The sequence below is a fragment of the Mus caroli genome, unplaced genomic scaffold (assembly GCF_978045245.1).
Source record: "Mus caroli unplaced genomic scaffold, Mus_caroli_1 scaffold_4, whole genome shotgun sequence".
Taxonomy (NCBI): Eukaryota; Metazoa; Chordata; class Mammalia; order Rodentia; family Muridae; genus Mus; species Mus caroli.
In genome coordinates, this window is record NW_028227259.1 from 127,793,139 (window position 1) to 127,813,170 (window position 20,032).

General features: G+C 45.6%; 1 protein-coding gene across 16 annotated transcripts in view; it reads right to left on the bottom strand.

Annotated features, from left to right (window-relative positions):
* Positions 1–20,032, bottom strand: part of Clip1 (CAP-Gly domain containing linker protein 1) — a 113,394-nt gene that overhangs the window by 23,301 nt on the left and 70,061 nt on the right. For 12 of the 16 annotated variants that reach the window (XM_085837172.1, XM_021163648.3, XM_021163646.3 and 9 more), the window contains 5 exons: positions 17,755–17,920; positions 17,451–17,666; positions 11,641–11,757; positions 9,104–9,210; positions 3,060–3,180 (listed from right to left, as the gene is read on the bottom strand). In XM_085837172.1, coding sequence (XP_085693298.1) covers positions 3,060–3,180; positions 9,104–9,210; positions 11,641–11,757; positions 17,451–17,666; positions 17,755–17,920 — 727 coding nt within the window. Of the gene's footprint in view, positions 1–3,059; positions 3,181–9,103; positions 9,211–11,640; positions 11,758–12,918; positions 15,187–17,450; positions 17,667–17,754; positions 17,921–20,032 lie in introns of all 16 variants that reach the window. The other 4 variants (XM_085837164.1, XM_085837163.1, XM_029476950.2 and 1 more) reach the window with 1 other exon arrangement.

A 20,032-nucleotide genomic window follows, 5' to 3' on the forward strand; every position in this document is an offset into this window, starting at 1 on the left:
CTAGAGTTTTTTTTTTTTTTTCTAGAAATTCTAGAAAAAAACTCTAGAAAGTGAAAACTCATAATTTTACAGAAACAGTTAGGGCTACAGGTTCAGAGAGCTAACACATAAAGAGTCCGAGTCAGACAAGCGTCAACCTCTAACCTGAGGGTGGTGGCAACCACTTTCTATATGTACATATGAATGTATGTGTGGGATGGATGATAAGTGGCTGAGACAGGGTCTTGCTGTGTAGTCCAGGCTGGCCTGGACCCACGTGGCCTGGGATGGGCTCAAACTTGGAAACCTCCTGATTTAGCCTCCCAAGTACCATGGTTACTAGGATTATAGGTGTGAGCTACCACACCTAGCTAAATTATTATTATTTGGGGGTGGGTTGTCGAGACAAGGTTTCTCTGTGTAGCCCTGGCTGTCCTGGAACTCACTCTGTAGACCAGGCCTCCCGAGTGCTGGGATTAAAAGTGTGTGCCACCACTGCCTAGCTAGTATCACTTTTTTTTTTTTTTTGGTTTTTCGAGACAGGGTTTCTCTGTGTAGCCCTGGCTGTCCTGGAACTCACTTTATAGACCAGGCTGGCCTCGAACTCAGAAATCCACCTGCCTCTGCCTCCCGAGTGCTGGGATTAAAGGCGTACGCCACCACACCCGGCAGGCTAGTATCACTTTTAATAATCTCTATAATCAGGGAGATTATTAAAATAATAGCTCAGTTGACAAGACAATATAGCACTTGTCTTACATGTTTAAGGCCCTTGGTTTGATTCCCCAGTTTAAAGAAAAAAAGGGGGAGGACGGAGTGTCCATCACCAAAACTATCATGTCTTAGCTGACATTTACTTGTATTTTCTAAATAAAAAAATACGGGCTGGCGAGATGGCTCAGTGGTTAAGGGCGCCGACTGCTCTTCCGAAGGTCCCGAGTTCAAATCCCAGCAACCACATGGTGGCTCACAACCATCCATAATGAAATCTGATGCCCTCTCCTGGAGTGTCTGAAGACAGCTACAGTGTAATTACATAAAAATAAATAAATCTTAAAAAAAAATACAAACAACAATGACCTAAAGTTGCATAAGAAGCAACTTTTTGGTTGTTTGTTTTAAAGGCAGGACTCTTACATAGCTCAGTTTAGCCTTGAACTGGCCATTGTAGGCCTGGGTGGTCTCAAACTAACTGTGTAGCCAAGGCTGGCCTACACCTCCTGACCCTCATGCTTCCACCCCCATGCGCTGGGGTCACAGGCTCATGTCACCATACCAGTTTCCATGCTTTACAAGGAAGACGTTTTCAGAGATGGAGCTTCTATTTTCTAACACCCAGAAAAATGCCCATTTGAAGCATTAAGCACAAAGCCTTCTCAGTCGCCAGCTAAGGAAGAGCTTTGAGATGCTCTGCCAAGAGTCAGGAGGTCTCCTCAGCCCCTTCGAGTGCTGAGTAAGGCACAAGGAATATAATTAGTCCATCTGAGATCAGAGCACAAGAGGACAGTACAGCCTCCTTGCCCATCCTACAGAAAGAGCCCACCACCTCCACCAGAGATGGTCAAAGAACTGGGAGAAACAAAAGACAAAAGAAAAGCCAACTGAGACAGACTGAGCACTCAGATCCTTCTCTTCCGGGCCTTGGGCCACCCTGGCTGCACATCCCAGATGCCGCAGACATTCCAACTACATCAGAAAGAAAATTCTTCTTCGACTTCTATTTTTCATGAGCGCAAGTTTCTCTCAAGCTGATCAAAGGAGTCTGCAGTGACCCTGCTTAAGTCAACTCACTTTGATTCTGTCCCAAGCCCAAGTGACATGACAAATGTTGGGACACTGTCCCCAGAGGATGCTGAACAGATTCCTAGCTTCTCTGTGCTTCCATATTCTGCCACAGGGACGAAGAGTGCTGCCACACAGAACTGTGGCGGGGATAGATTGCCACTGTCATCTCTGTGTGTGAGCACCGGAGCTGGGCGGCGTAGCATTTCCTCTATGACATGAGGAGAGCCGAGCAAAGCTATAATAAAAATCAGAGAGTCTCACGTAAACTCTGGACATGGTGACTTTCCCAGTACTTGGGAGATGGCAGCAGGGGGACTGCTCTGAGTTTGAAGCCAGCCTCTAGGACAGGCTGAGTTCCAGGCTACCAGTGATGTCCTGCTCTCAAAAAACAGAAAAAAAAAAAAGTGTTTTTACCACAAACTGCTCCATCCTGATGCAAATGAAGTGCTGAGACTTTAAATCACTCACCAGTCACAGCCAGTCACAGCCAGTGCTTGCAGGAGGCAAGCGAGCTTTTCCTCTGCAGTGTAAAGCCATCACAAACGGCTAAACCTCCCAGCGGCTGCTCAGGGGTCAGATGTGAGCAACATTTAGATTCAGTATTCATTTACAATCCGTTCTGTTCCCGTGTTTCAGAACTGTTTCTGTCAGAGAAGTCTATGACACACAACTCAGCAAGCAGGCTGTGATGCACTCTCGTTAGAACCCACATTCCATAAATCAACACACACACACACACACACACACACACACACACGTTCACAAGTCTGTCGGCAAAATGCTATGTCTTTAAACTTGAAGAGAGTCCTCCTCAGAATCAACTGGTAACCCTCACACAAAATCATAATCTTAGAATCTGTATCCTGAAAACCAACTTCAGTGAAAGAGGGGAAAATATCTTGGAATCAAAGCTGTGGCAGGGAGAAGTCACTGTCTGGCTCTTCTCATTTAAATGCACTAGGAGAGTAGTGGTTGAATAAGAACCTTTCTAGCTGCTGGTAAGTGTGCTGCTTTCTAGGCGCTGGTGCTGCTCGTGTGTGTGTGTGTGTGTGTGTGTGTGTGTGTGTGTGTGTGTGTGTGTGTGTGTGTGTGTGTGTAAGACGCGATAGTGGAACTTCACTCCGACCCTAAGTTCTATAGCCGTGTGCATCCCTGGAAGCAAAGAGATAAACGAGCCATCTCACAGGAAACAACATCACACAGAGCAGATCTGAGTAGCCTCCGGGAACGCTGCAGGGACAGGGGATACCAGCACCCCTGAGCCTCCTAAGGGTCCCCACTGAAGGGCCACTGACCTTCTGATGACTTGTGACTTCGTCCCGCGTTCTCCCCAGCTCCTCGGCAAGTTTGACGTTCTCTTCCTGCAGTGCTGAAAGCTGCTGGGACTTCTGAGCTGCTGCCTGCTTTAGGGTTTCTCTGCAAGGACAGTGAGTGCACGGTTACCATAGAAACAAGACAAGCAAGGAAACTGTGGGAGACAACAGTTTCACAGCGCCGAGGAAAATAGATCTGGATCACGTGCCCGATAAGATCTATAACAACAAGAGACTGCGCACATCTTAACCTCTCAGAAAGAGATTGGCTGTCCACAAGTATGACATTTTAAAATACCGAATGAACACTCTCTCTACACCCTCTTACTACCCACACCCCACCCAAAAGCAAATTTTGCTGTAGATAGATGACAAATGCCATGGTCAGTATAGCCTTCATGGATCGGAAAAGTGGTTAGATAATTACCCCGAACCCCACTATGACGATGGTGATTTAATTTGCTGCCTAAGCACTTTGTTCTAGAGGCAAACACAAATCTTTTAATCTATTTTTCTCTTGCAATAAAAACCCAGGGATCCATCAGAGTCAGGTGCTACTGTGAAGCTGAGCTTATTTTTAGGACAATGGGAAGTGAAATGCCCAAAGGAATTTTTTTCCAAAATAAATAGGAGATAGTTGATGGTATTCTTTCTACAATGCTAATTGTTAATTAAAAGCAAATAAACATAACAGCTTGCCAGCTAACCAGGATCATGAGTGCCAATACAAACAATAAGGTAGATATATTTATTAGATATTTTCTTATTACTAAATTAAACCTGGGGATAAGGGAAGGAACTGCGTGAAGGAGTACCAGGAGGAGGTGGGGCAGCAATTGGGATATGAAGTGAAATAAATTAGAGGGAAAAAATAATACTAAGTACATTTTTAAAAGATTAACCAAATATACATTTGGAACTATTATCATTTACATATGGCTGTTCAAAATATTTTCATTTAATCACTAGATTCTAGTTTATGCCATGGGAGGTTTTGAGACAGTTTTGGATTTTAAGTAGGTCTATGATGGGTAAACTCTACTTAGCAAGCTGTCCTATGTGGCTGGATTCTGAATCCAGTCATCTGGGTAGGAATCCATCTGTCAATGCATGAACACATCTATTTTTAACTTCAATTGTCTAATGGGTGGCAGTGCTTGGCATATTCGATTTTCTCAATTTTTAATTCTCCACCTACCGATAATAACATACTCTATAAAGACCTCATGAAGGTTTAGGGGAATAAATCTAAACAAAAGTTCTCTTAGCACACTGAATTCAACTTTCTTACAGAGATAAGTATATAGGGAATACAGCAAGCCTGGGCCCTGAAGGCAAGGATTTTAACTGTGGAGCCATCAACCTCTTTACCCATACAGATATCACCAGTTCTTGTCAACTTGACACAGACTAGATATACCCAAGAAGGGAGCCCAGATGAAGAGCTGCCTGCATCAGACTGGTCTGCAGACATGTCTGTGGGGCATTTGATTAACTGTTGACTGATGTGGGGGGGAAGGTCCCAGCCCACCATGGGCAGCACCATCTCTGGGCAGGAGGACCGAGGCTGTATAAGAGCAAAGCATGAGCGTTGAGAGTGAGCCAGAAAGCATTGTCCCTCATTGACTTCTGCTCTGGTTCCTGCCTCGGGGTCCTACTCCGGCTTCCCCCAGGAATGGACTGTGACCTATAAGCCAAATAGACCTTTCTTCCCCAAGTTGCTTTTGGTTGTGGTATTTATCACAGCAACAGGAAAACAAAGTAGAATGGATAAACACATACATACACACACACATACAAACACACACACACACCCCACATATTAAATTCATTGGCTAAAGTCCAGTAACCCTTGACAAATCAGAAGATTTTTCTTATGATGAAACCATCATAAACTACAGTATTTCTCAGGCTGTCACTACCTTCGTGGGTGCATTTTTGTCTGCGGATACAAAGTCTTGCTGTGTTTTGAAAGCTGATCTTGAACTTGAACTCGCCCTGCCTTGGCCTCTGGGGTGCTGGGATTACAGTGCATGCCACCACATCTGGCAGCCAGCAGTGATGTTTGAGCTCCTCTTCTGCTTGGTTAAAAGCCTGTCCTTTCATCACATATGCACGAGGTTTAGGTGTTACAGGGTTTTGAAAATGCTGGTTTAAAGAACACACAGTGCGGCCCTGTGCAGTGGCGCATGCCTTTGACCTCAGCACTCAGGAGGCTGAGGGAGGTGAATCTCTGCAAGCCTAGGGCAAGCCTGGTCTACACGGCAAGTTCTCGGACAGCCAGGGCCGGAGATCTTGTCTCAAAAGAGCAAACACAAAACAGACAAACAAACCAACAAACAAAACATACTGTGAGCTGGAGGTGTGGACCAGTGGGTTAGTGCTTGCTTAGCACTATCCACTAAAAAAATAGTGCAGTAAAAAAAAAAAAAAAATCAAACCAAAAACCAAAAACACTGCCCACTGGGGCTCAGTAGGTAAAGCACTTGCCACGCAAGCCTGAGTCAGGATTCGAACCCCAGAACGCACATAAAGGTAGAAGAAGAGAACTGACTCCATGGAGCTGGGTTCCATCTCAAATAGAAGAAACCAATATTTCCAACAACTGTGTGAGTGTGTGTGAGTTCGTTTGTGGGTACATATGTGAGCGTGTATGTACACATGGGAGGCCAGGCTTGCCCTGGTTGTCTTCTTCAACCACCTTCCACCTTACTCGATGAGACGCGTGCTCTCACTGGGCCTGAGCTCCAGGATCGGCTAGAGCAGCACCAGTGAGGCCAGGACTCTTCCTCTCGCTCCCTCCCCAGCACCGGCACCACGGGTGCCCCAGCCACACAGGCCTTTACCCAGGTGCTAGGGATCCAATGGCAAGTCCTTAGGCTTGCTTGGTGATCATGTTACCAACCAAGCCACCTCCCAGCCATTCTAACTAATCTTCAAGCTGCTTTTCTTTCAGGACAAGGTATCTTAAAACAGAAAGTATTCCCTAGCTTAAAAATGAGAGAATAAACACTGTTGATACTGACTTACATTTTGCTCATAAGTTTATTAAGTTAAATATAGTCCAGAAAATTGGACTGTTTTGTCAGTTCTTCAAAGATAGAAAGTCACAGAGCAATGGGAAACCACTTCCCTGTGGCTCTCTCTCCTGCTGGAATTAGGAGCTGGCTAACTCAAATCAAGGGCTCTCTTGGGCGGTAGTGGCGCACGCCTTTAATCCCAGCACTCGAGAGGCAGAGGCAGGCAGATTTCTAAGTTCGAGGCCAGCCTGGTCTACAAAGTGAGTTCCAGGACAGCCAGGGCTATACAGAGAAACTGTGTCAAAAGACAAGACTCAAGCAGGGAGCATGGAGTTAATCCATCACACGTGCTGGTTTCCAGCTCTAAGAGCAGTGGCCATGGAAGGGAACTCCACGAGGAAGTGCAGCTCCTCTGGTCCCCCTGTTTCTCTAGGAGGCATTGTTCTATTAGCTAAGGACAAACACCACCACGGCTCTGGAGAACATGGCTGCCTGCTGCTGTATGCCTATCACACACACAGATACACACACACACACACACATACACACAGAAATAGACACACACACACACACACAGAAATAGACACACATACACACAGAAATACACACACATACACATATACAGACACACACACATATACAGAGAAATAGACACACACAGACACACACAGACACACACACAGACACACAGAAATAGACACACACATACACACAGAAATACACACACATACACATATACAGACACACACACAGACACACAGAAATAGACACACACAGACACACAGACACACACACACAAGCTGTTGTTCATGCCCCAGCTTTTGGCACTGAACAATGCAACTCAGGAATGCACAACCACCCAGGAAGTACCATTCCAGTCACACAGCCCTTTGAGAGCAAACGTCCCTGCCTTGAAGTGTGGCCAAGCCTAGGGCAGAGGACAGAGAGTCACAGGCCAGGGCTTTTCATCAACCCCCCAGGCCTCCTTCCACCAGTTTCTATGCAAAGTTAAAATCTAGCCCTGGGGTGCCTTGTCACTGACAGGAAGAGGGAATTTCCTCTGGCCTGGTGGGCAGAAAGACTCTAAAGCGGCCAGGCACAGGGCCTGCTTCTCTGTCATTTCAACAACTTCCCTCAGGGAAGTAAGTGTCAGAGGAAAGAAAGGCCACCATTGCTATGACTGTGGCTGGCCCCACTGTCTCCTACCCCCACTCCTTCCACAGGCATGAGGGGGGGGCACAGGGGTGGGGGTGGGGGTGAGACCGGTCCTCACTAGGCAGCACGAGCTGACCTGGAATTGACAGTGATCCTCCTGCTGGTCTCCCGCTTTCTGGGATGACAAGCACACACCACCACATCCAGCTATGAAAACCACCTCTCCCCGACTCTCGCTTCAGACTCAGTGCCTCACACATGCTAAGCACGCACTTTACAACCGCACTGAGCCAGAGTTTGTCTCTCTGTGGGTGTGGCACTAATTCTGCACCAACTGGGAAGGGTGATGGAGAGTGATCAGTGAGGACTCACCGAATTGAGTGGGCAGACTACTAAAGGATGAGTCCTATGTAATCAATGTGGAACGAGAATGCTATCTAAACATAAAGGCTCTCTTGGTTAGGTCCACTGTGGCTCGCCCCCCCCTCCCCCATCCCCCAGTACCTAATGTGCTCAGAGAGCTCAAGAGTAACACTACAGCAATGGGAGACCTGTAACACAAATGAACTAAAGTCACCTCAGTGTCCCACAGTCAGGTAGCATTAACTACTTGTGTCACAGAGGGACAAACTGTTTAAGTTATTCTTGAGTCCACCCTCTCTGAATGTAACTAAAATGCTAGTTTCCCTTGTGTTTGGTATGTATGTTCTTATTCATGTATGTGAATGTGTGTGTGTGTGTGTGTGTGTGTGTGCAAGCATGAATGTGAGCATGTGTGCACATGTAGATGGAGGCTAGTGGACCCCGGGTGTCTTCTTCAGTCACTCTCTGCTTCATGTTTGGAGACAGGGTCTCTCCTGAACCTGGGGTTTACCGTTGCAGCTACATTAGATGTTCAGCAAACCCCAGGGACCCTCCTGGCTCTGCGCCGAAGCACTGGGGTTGTAGATGTAAACCACCATACTCATCTTTGTAAGTGGGTCCTTGGGATGTCAACTCAGCTGCTCATTTTTTCCCCAGCCATCACTTACTAAATGCAGCTGTAGCCCAGGCTAGCCTGGAATTTACTATGTAGCCCAGGTTGGCCTCTAATTCACAGTAATTATCCTGTCTCAGACTCTCAAGTACTTGAAATTATAGGCATGTGCCACCATGTCTGACTTTTTTTTTTTTTTTTTTTTTTTTGGTTTTTCGAGACAGGGTTTCTCTTTATAGCTCTGGCTGTCCTGGAGCTCACTTTGTAGACCAGGCTGGCCTCGAACTCAGAAATCCGCCTGCCTCTGCCTCCCGAGTGCTGGGATTAAAGGCGTGCGCCACCACACCGAGCTGACTTTTTTTTCCTATTAAAATTTTTTTTGAAAGATTCATTTTGATATTTTTAGTTAATTATTTTTTTGAGACAGGGTTTCTCTGTGTAGCCCTAGCTGTCCTGGAACTTGCTAGGTAAACCAGGCTGGCCTTGAACTCACAGAGATCCATCCACCTGCCTCAGCCTCCCAAGTGCTGGAATCAAAGGTGTGCACCACCATGTCGAGCTTTTGAAGTATTTGTTAATAAAAGGTCTTATGATCTTATCCACATGTTATGGCCAGCTATCATATAAAATTCAAATTTCACTCTAGTACATAACCAGCCATCTAGTTGGAAAGTGACAATGAACTCTATGTGTCTTAATTCAGCAGCTAGCCCAGATTCCTCTGATCTTCAACTTAGCCGTGGTTCTAAGGGTAATTCCTGAATTTGCTCATGGGGAACACATTTTAGGAGACTGATATACAACTATTTTCTAGTCTTTTCAGATATTGCTTTTCTTTTAAAGCGTAAAATTCCCCTCAGAAGAGACAAACTCACATTTCTTTCTTGAATTCTTCCATTTTTTGGTTCTCTACATTCAGCAGTTCTTTTGACTTGTTCAGCTCTTCCACAGTTTTCAAGTTGTTTTCCTTAAGTGTGTCCAACTTAAAGACCAAGAGAGAAAGAAAATGGATGAAATCATTTCATTTTTCAGTGACATGGCTGGATAAATTATTCACAAAGATATGTATTTAAAAATAGATGACATTAGTCATATGTAAGCGGCAGGGAGAGTCATCAGGAGACGAGATACAAACGACAAGCTGATTATGAACTGTGCGCACATCCCCTCCCCCTTCACTCATTTCCTGTACACCTGGCCAAAATGCCAACCTGAACTGCCCGTGTGTGACAAGGCAGAGCGTCCTTTAGTCCTGTGTGCTTTTGTTTGTTTGGTTACCAGGCTGGGGTTATCAGTGTACACTACCATGTCTGGCTTTGTTATTCTCTTGTAAAATTCTCAGTATTTTCTCCTGAGGTTGCCCTTCAAAACAGCCCATCTTTAAAAGGCAAGAAGTAGACTGTCAAGCATCAAGTCTCAAGGATCAATCTTTGCAATCCTGCAGTAAAGCCCTTTTCTCTCCTTACTCATCAGTAATATACGAGATGATCTTTCCAAGGTCAGTTCTAAACTTATAAAGCTTATTTATTTGAATCAACCATGTGTCAGCCGGGGGTAAATCCATCTGCAATTTCTGTGAAGAGGAAGACACCATGCTGCGTGAAGTGTTCTCACAAACGTTCTTCCCACACACTGTCCAGGAGCCTTCTTAACGCCTGCCCTCTAGTGGGGATGTCAGGCATTTCATGAATGGATCACTGGCTGGTGGCTGGAGTTCTTCGAATGGATGGAGCTTATTCCGTCCATCCACTATACAAGGTGTGATTCTAGAGGCAAGCTAGCAAGCCTGGGCTTTATATCCTTATGTTTTATAGCCAGAGGAGGGAGATGCCTCCCTTTATCATATCATATGCCATCAACCAGGAATCCAGAAAGTACCATGCTAATTTTAACATACCACATTCCTTTTTTTTTTTTTTGGTTTTTTGAGACAGGGTTTCTCTGTATAGCCCTGGCTGTCCTGGAACTCACTTTGTAGACCAGGGGGGCCTGGAACTCAGAAATCCGCCTGCCTCTGCTGGGATTAAAGGTGTGCGCCACCACACCCGGCTACCACATTCCTTTTATTGTCCTTTAATATCCTAGATGTATGACTGAGGGAAATAAAGCATTGTAATAGAGCCGGGCGTGGTGGCGCACGCCTTTAATCCCAGCACTCGGGAGGCAGAGGCAGGCGGATTTCTGAGTTCGAGGCCAGCCTGGTCTACAAAGTGAGTTCCAGGACAGCCAAGGCTACACAGAGAAACCCTGCCTCGAAAAACCAAAAAAAAAAAAAAAAAGCATTGTAATAGGCCCAAGAAACAGCTCGTCTACCTTGTGATCTGGTAATAACTGGCCTCCTGAGGGAAGACAAAATTCTGCTGGATCCCATCCTCCAGGAAAATGTTCAAAACACGGGAGTACTCTCTGTAAATTTTTATTTACCCAAATTACCTAAAAATGTCCATTTTGGAAGATCTGACCTTTAGCCTTGATGAGGGGGCTTAGTCTTCACGTAGCTTTTCCACCTGGCAGTCTCTTCCTTTGAACTACTTCCTGAATGTCTTACTTGCCTGTGACTTTAAAAAGCACCTGAAACTATCTAGACCTTCACATCCCACTTCAGATAGCTTTTTGGGAAGAATTTCTGTGAGCTGAGGAGATGGGCACAGGGCATCAGAGCGACATCCAAAGGGAAATGCTACGTGTAGACAGAACAGAAATAACCTGACGCCACAAATTTGTCAGAGCTCCAGAAATGACTTGCTCAAGAAGACACGAAAGGATGTAAATACTGAACCAAGCCAAGAAAAAGCCTGTACAGGGGTGGGGAAATGGAAGAAAGTTGAAGGGGAAAAGGAAGGATAAAAAGGAAGGCTATAAAACTCTCACAGTGCCATCACTAAGTAGTTATCTAAGACCGCCACATATGAGGGCTTCCTCTTCATCCTTTGGCTTTTTCATTAGTTTTTAGGATCTTCGGTAGCCCAGACCAGCCTTGAACTCCTAATTCTTCCACTGCCACTGCCCAAGGCCTGGGTTTATAGGCATGCATCAGTGTCTCCATGAATCCTTAAAGTTTAGTGCTACTAAGCAAGTACTAGATTCATAGCACGGTGCACATTCAGGTCTAACACAGATCAAACTTTAAAAGTCCACACTTCAAAAAGACTACTCCTCGCTGTGTGGTGATGGCGAACGCCTTTAATCCTAGCACTTGGGAGGCAGAGGCAGGCAGATTTCTGAGTTCGAGGCCAGCCTGGTCTACAAAGTGAGTTCCAGGACAGCCAGGGCTACACAGAGAAACCCTGTCTCAAAACAAACAAAAAAAGACTACTCCTGAGTTAAGTCTTTTTAAGTTAACATCCCATGAAGTCAGTAAGCTTGGAACACACACACACACACACACACACAGACACTTAAATCTGATTACTTCATTCTGTAGTCTTGCATTTGTTTGCTTGGTGTCCTCCAAGGAGGCCAGCGTTTCTGTTTTCTCTTTGGTCATCTGTTCCATGATCTGCATGGCGTCTTCTGCAGTCTGAGCAGCCTAAGCACAAGGAGACACAGTGAGGAGACAGCACGGGCACCATCCGGGAAATTCAGACTGCGCGGCTGAGGCTGCTCTCAGAGTCTGTGCGGCTGAGCAGCACACACATAGGGTGAGAGCCATCAGCCCAGCCGCAGCACACACAAACCAGGCCGTCTACACTGTGGAGGAGAGCCAGGCGGGGGGCCCTTCCCATGGCCTTCCTCATGACGTCAACTCTGAATCCTTTCCACGTTCTCTCCTCCCTCTCCACCTCCATCCAAGTTCCAAGTTCCACTGACAAGCATGCGCTCGTCATTGTGACAGACTATCTGGCGATGATGCAGAACAACCCTAGAGAGTTGAATGAATGGCTCTTACATTGACTGGAGTAAGTACAGAAGACTTTCCTGGCTACCTCAGTTTGGGGCTTTTGAAGTCACTCAATTTAAGCTAAGACTTTTTCACACAATTATAAATTATTTGAGCAATTATGGCATAAGGCTCAAGTTTTCATGGGAGACACTGAATGGGAAAAATCTAAGAGAGAAATGGAGTAATGACTATGACTGTGAATAAAAAAGATGTATGTCCAGTAATGTAAATTCTTAGCTACTAAATATAAAAAATAATCATATGACTATTGAAGACATTTGATTACAACTTCATTTGGTGGGTCTGATGATATTAATGAGAATTTGGTATTATACACGCTCTACTACCAGCCATGGGGATTTCAGAGGGATCGTCCCCCTCCGGAGGGACAGACATGATGCACGGAATGACACAGGAGACTGTATTTCAGTCTGCTCAGTGTGCACAGTGAAGCCTCCAGGAGAGAGCTAAATTTACAGGGATCAAAGCCTCTCCATAAATAAGAAAATAAGAAAACATAAAAGCTTTTTTATTCACAGTTTTCAGGGTTTTCTGCAATGAGGAGAAGTGACTTCTACAATTAGACATTCAATAATGAATCAACCCCTTAGGCTGTAATGAAAAGGTGGACATGGAGACACACACACACACACACACACACACACACACACACACACACAGAGCTAGCTTAGTCAGGTGGATTTCCCTAGATTGCAATGAAGAGAAATCACCTACACCTAAGCCCCGAGTGTTAGTGCACAGTTAGTGAGGACTCTGGGTGCTCAGTACTCGAACCTCTCACTTTACCGTGAACGAATGAAGGGTCTCAAGCTCTCTAATTTTAAGGGTAAGCTTGCTCTTGTCTTTCCTCAGAGTCCGGTTCTCGCTTTGGGACTCTAGGAGGTTGGCTGAGATGTGGCTGTTGGTCTGGGCCAGCTGGCTAATCTCTTTCTGAAGGATGAAGTAGCTCTCTTCCAGCTTCTCCTTCTCCTTCAGCGCCTCTTCATTTCTCAGCATCATCTCCCGTTTCTCGGCCAGGAGGTTCTTGTTGTCCTGGAGCACCTCGGCCCTCTCGGTCACGGCCACCTCGTGGTTCAGCCGCAGGTCATCTAGGATCTTGGTGAGGCAGCTGTGTAGTTCTTGCAGTTCCAACTTGGACTTGGAAAGGGCAGCGAAGTCGCTTTTGAGGGTCTCGATGTTGGCCGCGAGCTGAGCCGTCTCTGCACTCAGGAGCTCCTTTTCCTTAATGATCTCCTCCACCTTCTGCTCTGAGTTGGTCTTCTCTTGGGTAAGTGTGAAATTCTCAGTCTGGAGCTGCTCGCTGCACACCCTCAGCCTCTGTATCTCTTCCTCCAGGAGCACTACTCTCCCATGCAGCTTGTTGTTCTCGTACAAAGAGGTCTCGCTCTCCTTGGCCCTGGCCTCCTTCTCCAGGATTAGTGTCTGCTGGATTTCCCGAATCTCCTCATTTAGCTTCTGACACTCTTCCTGCAGGTTCAGGCCATCCCTCAGCAACATGTTCTTCTCGCAGCAACAGGTCTTCAGCTCAGCGTTCAAGTTCTCCTTCGCCTGTATCATGCTAGTGTGCTCTTTTTCGAGATTCTTTTTGGCATCCTGAGCCTCTTTCAGCAACAAGGAGAGGTCGCACTTGCTGCTCGTCAACTCCTGGTTTTCCTTCTTTCTTTCCTGCAGCTCCTTCTTGAGGGCATCGATGTTACCGAGCAGCTTCATCTTCTCCTGCATAACGATTCGCCTGTTTGTAGCCTCTTGGTCGTACTTCCTTCTCAGATCCCCTATGGTCTTGATAGAACTTTCCCTGTCAGCGAGCAGATCTCCGTTCTGCAGCTCCAGGGCCGACTTCTCCTTCAGGAGACTATCCTGCTGCTTTTTCAGCTTAGCGACTTTCTGGCAGGCCACCTCCTTCTCGGACGTTAAGTACGTGATCTTCTCGTTCAGGCCCATCTCGAGCCGGGCCACCTCTTCTGATTGTTTGCTGAGTTTCTCGGTGATGATTCTATTCTCACTGAGCAGCTCCTCCTTCTCTGCCAGGAGGGTCCGCTCGGAGGCCGCCAAGCTCTCCTTCTCGTGGAGGAGCTGGATACACTCGGAGTCCGTGATGGCGCGGCAGGTCTTAATCTCTTCCAGGAGTTTGGTGAGGCTGGCGTTCGAGGTCTGGAGCTGTCTCATATCCAGCTCCGCCTTCCTCAGCGCTTTGCTGGCGCAGTCCAGCTGCGTGCGCAGGGTCTCCGCCTCCGTGCTGAGCAGCTGTTTGACCTGCAGGGTGGCCTCCAGGCTGGCGCTCAGCTTCTCCTGGCCCTGGCGCAGCGTGTCCTTCTCAAACTGCAGGTCTCGGTTGGTCTGGAGAAGGTTCTCCCGCTCGGCCTTCAGGGTGAGGCAGGTGTTGTCCAGGCTCATCTGCTTCTCCGCAGCTGACTTCTTCTCAGTCGTGAGGTCCTCGATCTCTTGGACCAGGGCCTTCTGGTCCTTGACGAGCTCCTCGTAGGCGCTCTGCAGCTTCTGGATGACGTCATCCTTGTCTTTGACCAGGACCAAGTTCTCAGCGGTGAGCTTCTTGACCTGGCCCTCCAGGTGCTCTTTCTCAGCGCGCGCCTTCTCCGACATGGCCATCAGCTTGTCCTTGCAGAAGCGGAGCTCCTCGATGAGCACCTGCATGCTCACCTTGGAGGCTTCCAGGGAGTCGTTCTCCATGTGCATCTTCAGGAGTTCTTCCTGGGCAGCGTTGATCTCCTTAAGTAGTTTCTCTCTCTCGGCCACCAGGGACTCTCTGTCCCGGTGCTCCTGCTGATAGCGCTTCTCGGCGACCTGCTTCTCTTCCGAGACTCTCTCCTTTTCTAAGTGGAGGGTTTCGTTTACCGACCACAGTTTCTGCTGGTCTTCCTGAAGCAAAGTGATCTTGGTCTCCACTTCTATCAGCTTTGATAAAAGAGACCCTTTCTCTAACTTTAAAGCATTAGCCTCCTGGGCAAAGAGCTGCTTCTCTGATTTCAGACCCCTCAGCTCTTCTGACATCACTTCAATCTCTTTTTTGGCTGATGTTAACAAATAAGTTAGCGACTACAGGGACAAAAGATGGAAAGAATGGGAACAAATGAAATCAAGCAGGCAAATGCAAGCCCAAATAACTTAATGTGACCTAAACCAAAGGAGGTTTAGAATTTCCTACAATAAGCTTTGTAAACACTATCTGAATAACAAGGGGGATGAGCTGGAGGAGGGGCCCATAAAGGAACCGGACAAAGGAAACAAGCTTTGCAAAGGGACCATTTGCTTCTTCTCTTTGAAACAATGTGTGAAATCATTTCTAGAACCATCCTTGGGTTCCACATTAAGAATGAACCTCTTTCTTACTGTTCTGTCAGGTTTTTTCTATCTCAAAAAATGATTCATGGAAGATTTTTTTCAAAACTATGTCAGGGGCAAAACCAAAAAAAAAAAAAAAGTGGGTATATTTTAATAGGTGGGTACATTCTATCAAAAGGAGGGATAGCAAGGGAAAGGCTGTGGGTGTGTAAGCCCTTTACTTGGCAGGAAGGACAGTCAACAGGCTAAGAGTGTCAGTCATCAGTCGCAGTGTCACAGGTATGCTTCTCAGGTGCAGACTCATTTCTAGGCCTTGCTGGCTACAATGAGGTGTTTTTTTAAATGTACTAATTTGTAAGATAAATTAATGATGTCTATATTGGTGCTACCCAGAGTTTTCTGTGATGGAATAAATGTTAATTTATTAACATTTAATATAAATAAATGTTATTCATCCTACCCTGCACAGTAGACATGTGCCCAGTGAGCTCTTGAAATGCACTGAGTCCTGCTAAAGAGCTGAATTCGAAGCTGTGCAAATTTAACTTTACACAGCCTCATCTAACTAGTGGCTTCTGGAATAGACAGCAGAGTTTTTGGGTCACCGGGTGACTGGCTTAGTGACCTCCTGAAGTGACATATAAAGCTTCCTGGCTGCATACATAAATTTATTTGAGGTGACACCCTTAGGTCTCATCAGATTCTTCAGAGTTTGTCATCGGATGACAATTTGGAAGAGGAATAAGCCTAGTATTTTAGCCAAAAGAGTTTTATATAGAAGCACCAAAGTCAGTGCGGCATCACATGAGCTACTAGACTGCTGTGGTGTAGTCTACAATACTGAAGCCTTTCAAGACACAGGAGACCACATAGAAGAGGAGAGACTGTACCCCTTACACCTGACATGTATTATGTCATGGTCCTCCTAATTAACGGGAAGGAGTGTGGAGTCTGTGTTGCTGTTCCTTTTGGTTCCTGGAACTTGATACTAGGGCAGGGTAGGTGGGCATTCTACAACTAAGACAGCCTTAACAAGAGGCTTTTAATAGTTTCAGATTCTCTTTCATGATTTCTTTTGTAAACTTCTCTAATGTAGTAAAATTAACATTTGAGATTAAAAAAAAATTTGAGCAATAAAAAAGTGAAATAGGGGGCTAGAGAGATGGCTCAGCGGTTAAGAGCACTGACTGCTCTTCCGAAGGTTCTGAGTTCAATTCCCAGCAACCACATGATGGCTCACAACCATCCGCAATGAGATCTGACACCCTCTTCTGGAGTGTCTGAAGACAGCTACAGTGTACTTACATATAATAAATAAATAAATTTTTTAAAAAAGTGAAATAGTAGTAGGAAAGGTAAACTTTACTAAGCTACCAAAGTCAAAGAACATAATGGAGTTTAGATAAGATCCTGACCCATAAATTGAAATTTCAGGTTCTAACCATTTTCAACTAATTAGATATTTTCTTGATTTATGTTAACCCAGCTTCCTTGTCAGCAAGCTCACAGAGGCTTCCTGGGGACAGTCAAAGCCTTCCTCAGAATTCTAATTCTTCCTATGAGACTCTGCTCAGCAGCTGGGTTCCCTCCGGTTCCAACACTGCCCACTTGCTTCCCTGGGCCTCTGCCTTGCACCTTTCTAGCATTTGTCTCTTTTAACCACCCTAGTGCAAGGTGGAGCAGGCTCAGCCAAGATGAGAGAAAGATGCTTTCCCAACAGAAAATCTACTGCAAGCAAGCAGACAGAGGCCAGGCAACAGTAAGAGGTTGCAACCACTGGGACAAGCAGCACAGGGGGTGGTGATAGCTACACAGGACATTTGGGGAAGAGACCTTGTAGCCATGACCCTCCTCTACAAGGACAGCAGCTGTCACAAAACACTAAAAGTCACAACAGATGCAATCTGCCACTCTGCCATGCATGCACAGGTCACATCTGTCCCTAACCTCTCTTGCAGCCTTGATGCAGAACCAACTAAGATATAACCCAAGTGCACTCTTTCTGCCCCAGAACATACTTTGGCTTTGTCGGCCTGTGTTTTCAGCTCCTCCATGTCCTGCATCAGATCTCTGTTCGCCTCCTGAGCAGCCTTCAGTTTCTCCTCGGTGTCTGCCAGCATCTTCTGGAGGTTCTGCAGAATTTCCTCATGCTGTGTTTTAGTCTCAGAACTGGCTTTTTCATACTTAGCTTTCAGGTCCTGACACTGGTTATAGCTTGTTTCCATCTTCTTTTCCTGCAGAACCCAAAGGAAGGGCTAAGCCACCAGGCCACACCAGTCACCTGGCCACACAGTGACAGCAGTCCCCTTTGCTTCTCCTTACCAGTTCCAACAGTTTTTTCTCCAACTCTTTCTTTTCTTCTTCATGTTTTCTGGCTGCTTGCTGCTGACTCTGCTCAGCTTTAAGAGTTACCTCCCCAATACTCTTCTGCAGAAAACTGGCGTTTTCATTAGCCTTTGTCAGCTTGAGCTGTAGCTCTTCCACGGATCTAGAATGAGTTCCAAGATAAAGAGTCAGATAGTTCTTTATACATATATGCACATATGCTGTGTGTGTATGTAATTTATTTATGTGTACATGCATGGTCACTGTGTCTGTATGACGTGTGAGTCCAGGCATGCACACACCACAGCACTGCACATGGAGGTCAGAAGACAACATTGGGTGCCAGTCCTCATGATCCACCGTGTTAGAAGCAGGGTTTCTCTTTACTGCTTCATGCTGGGAGACCCATCTCCACCTCCCCTGTCACTGCAGGTCCTTAGGATTACCTAGACTCTGGGGACCTGAACTCTAATTCTCAAGCCTATTCATCACTTTATCTACTGAACCATCGCTATATCTAGATTTCTTGTGTTTAAAATTGAAGTTATATTAGAAATATATTATAAATAATAATTAAATCAAAGACTGCAAAATTGATGACTATATAATTATACCTGAAATCAAGACAAACTTAAAAACGACTTGCTTGAAGAATAACTTTAACAACTGTGATTGTTCTAAAGACATTTAGGGTAACAACTACTATAGTTGTAAGGATTTATTACTTTATATTAATAGATCAATAAAGGAATATGAGTGAGATAAATATATTAGGCCAGGTATGATGATGCATGCCTTTCATCCCAGCACTTGGGAGATAGAGGCAGATTAATTTTGGGGAGTTCAAGGTCAGTGTGGTCTATACAGCAAGTTCTAAGACAGCCAGAGCAATAGAGAGACCCTATCTCAGATAAACATATAGATATATAGATATAGATAGATAGGCAGATAGACAGACAGGCAGGCAGACATAGATAGTGCTAACGAGCCGATTCAGTGATTAAGAGTACTGTCTGCGGGCTGGTGAGATGGCTCAGTGGGTAAGAGCACCCGACTGCTCTTCTGAAGGTCCAGAGTTCAAATCCTAGCAACCACATGGTGGCTCACAACCATCCGTAATGAGATCTGGCGTCCTCTTCTGGTCTGTCTGAAGACAGCTACAGTGTACTTACATATAATAATAAATAAATAAATAAATAAATAAATCTTTAAAAAAAAAAAAAAAAAAAAGAGTACTGTCTGCTCTTTCATCAAAGAACCAAGGTCTGGTTAGCACCCACATGGTAGCTCACAATCATTCAGAACTCTAGTTTGTGGGAATCTGATGCCCTCTCCTGACCTCTGCAGGTACTGCATGCACACAGTGCCCTTAAATAATTGTAGAAAAATCTATACATATAAAATGAAGATAAATCTAAAAATTTTTATTAAAGGTTATTTTCTAATCTAAAAAAGTATTAAGAAAGAAAATTAAGTAAGTTTCAAACTTTCAGCAGACTGAGTTACCAAAAGGTTATTTAAATGCCATTTGGGAAAAGAAAATACAAAAGTTTCCATAAGTAATTGTTGCTGAAAGAGAACCAGATGGGTGCTGGTGGGATAGCTCAGTCAGTAAGGTGTTTGCTTTGCAGGCAATGAGGACCTGAGTTCAATCCCCAGAACCTCTATAAAAAAGCCAAGTGTGGTGGTACGTGCTTATAATCCCAGCACTCGGGAGGCAGAGGCAGGCCGATCCCTGGGCCCTCCGGCCAGCTAGCCTAGCCTGCTTAAGGAGTTCCAAGCCACCGAGAGACCCTGCCTTTCAGATGGGGGTAGACAGAGGTTGAGGAGTGACTCTGGAAGTTGTCCTGCACCTGCACGGACATAACGCAGACAAAGGGAAGCATGAGCTCCTGGGAGCGTGGTGACAATGTGAGACATTAGCCCAGAGTCAGGGCCATCAAGGAGTCACCAAGCAGTGCTCGAGCTGGGAGACAGACAGTGCTGGCTCATCGGTCACCTGCACAGGCGGCACCTGGAGGCCTGTGCCTGGTGACTGAGAACTGGGGTATGTGGGTAAAAGGCTGGAGAGCAATACAATATTATAAGCATTAATATTTTACAAAGTAAAATTCTAATGGTTCCAAAATGTTCTCTAAATCTCTGCCTCATTAATTAAGTATTTGATTTATAATGACTGATATGGGGGGAGGGCAACTTGAACTTCAGAATAAGCTGGGTGTGGTGGCACACACCTTGAATCCCAACACTTAGGAAACAGACAAGAAGATCTTGA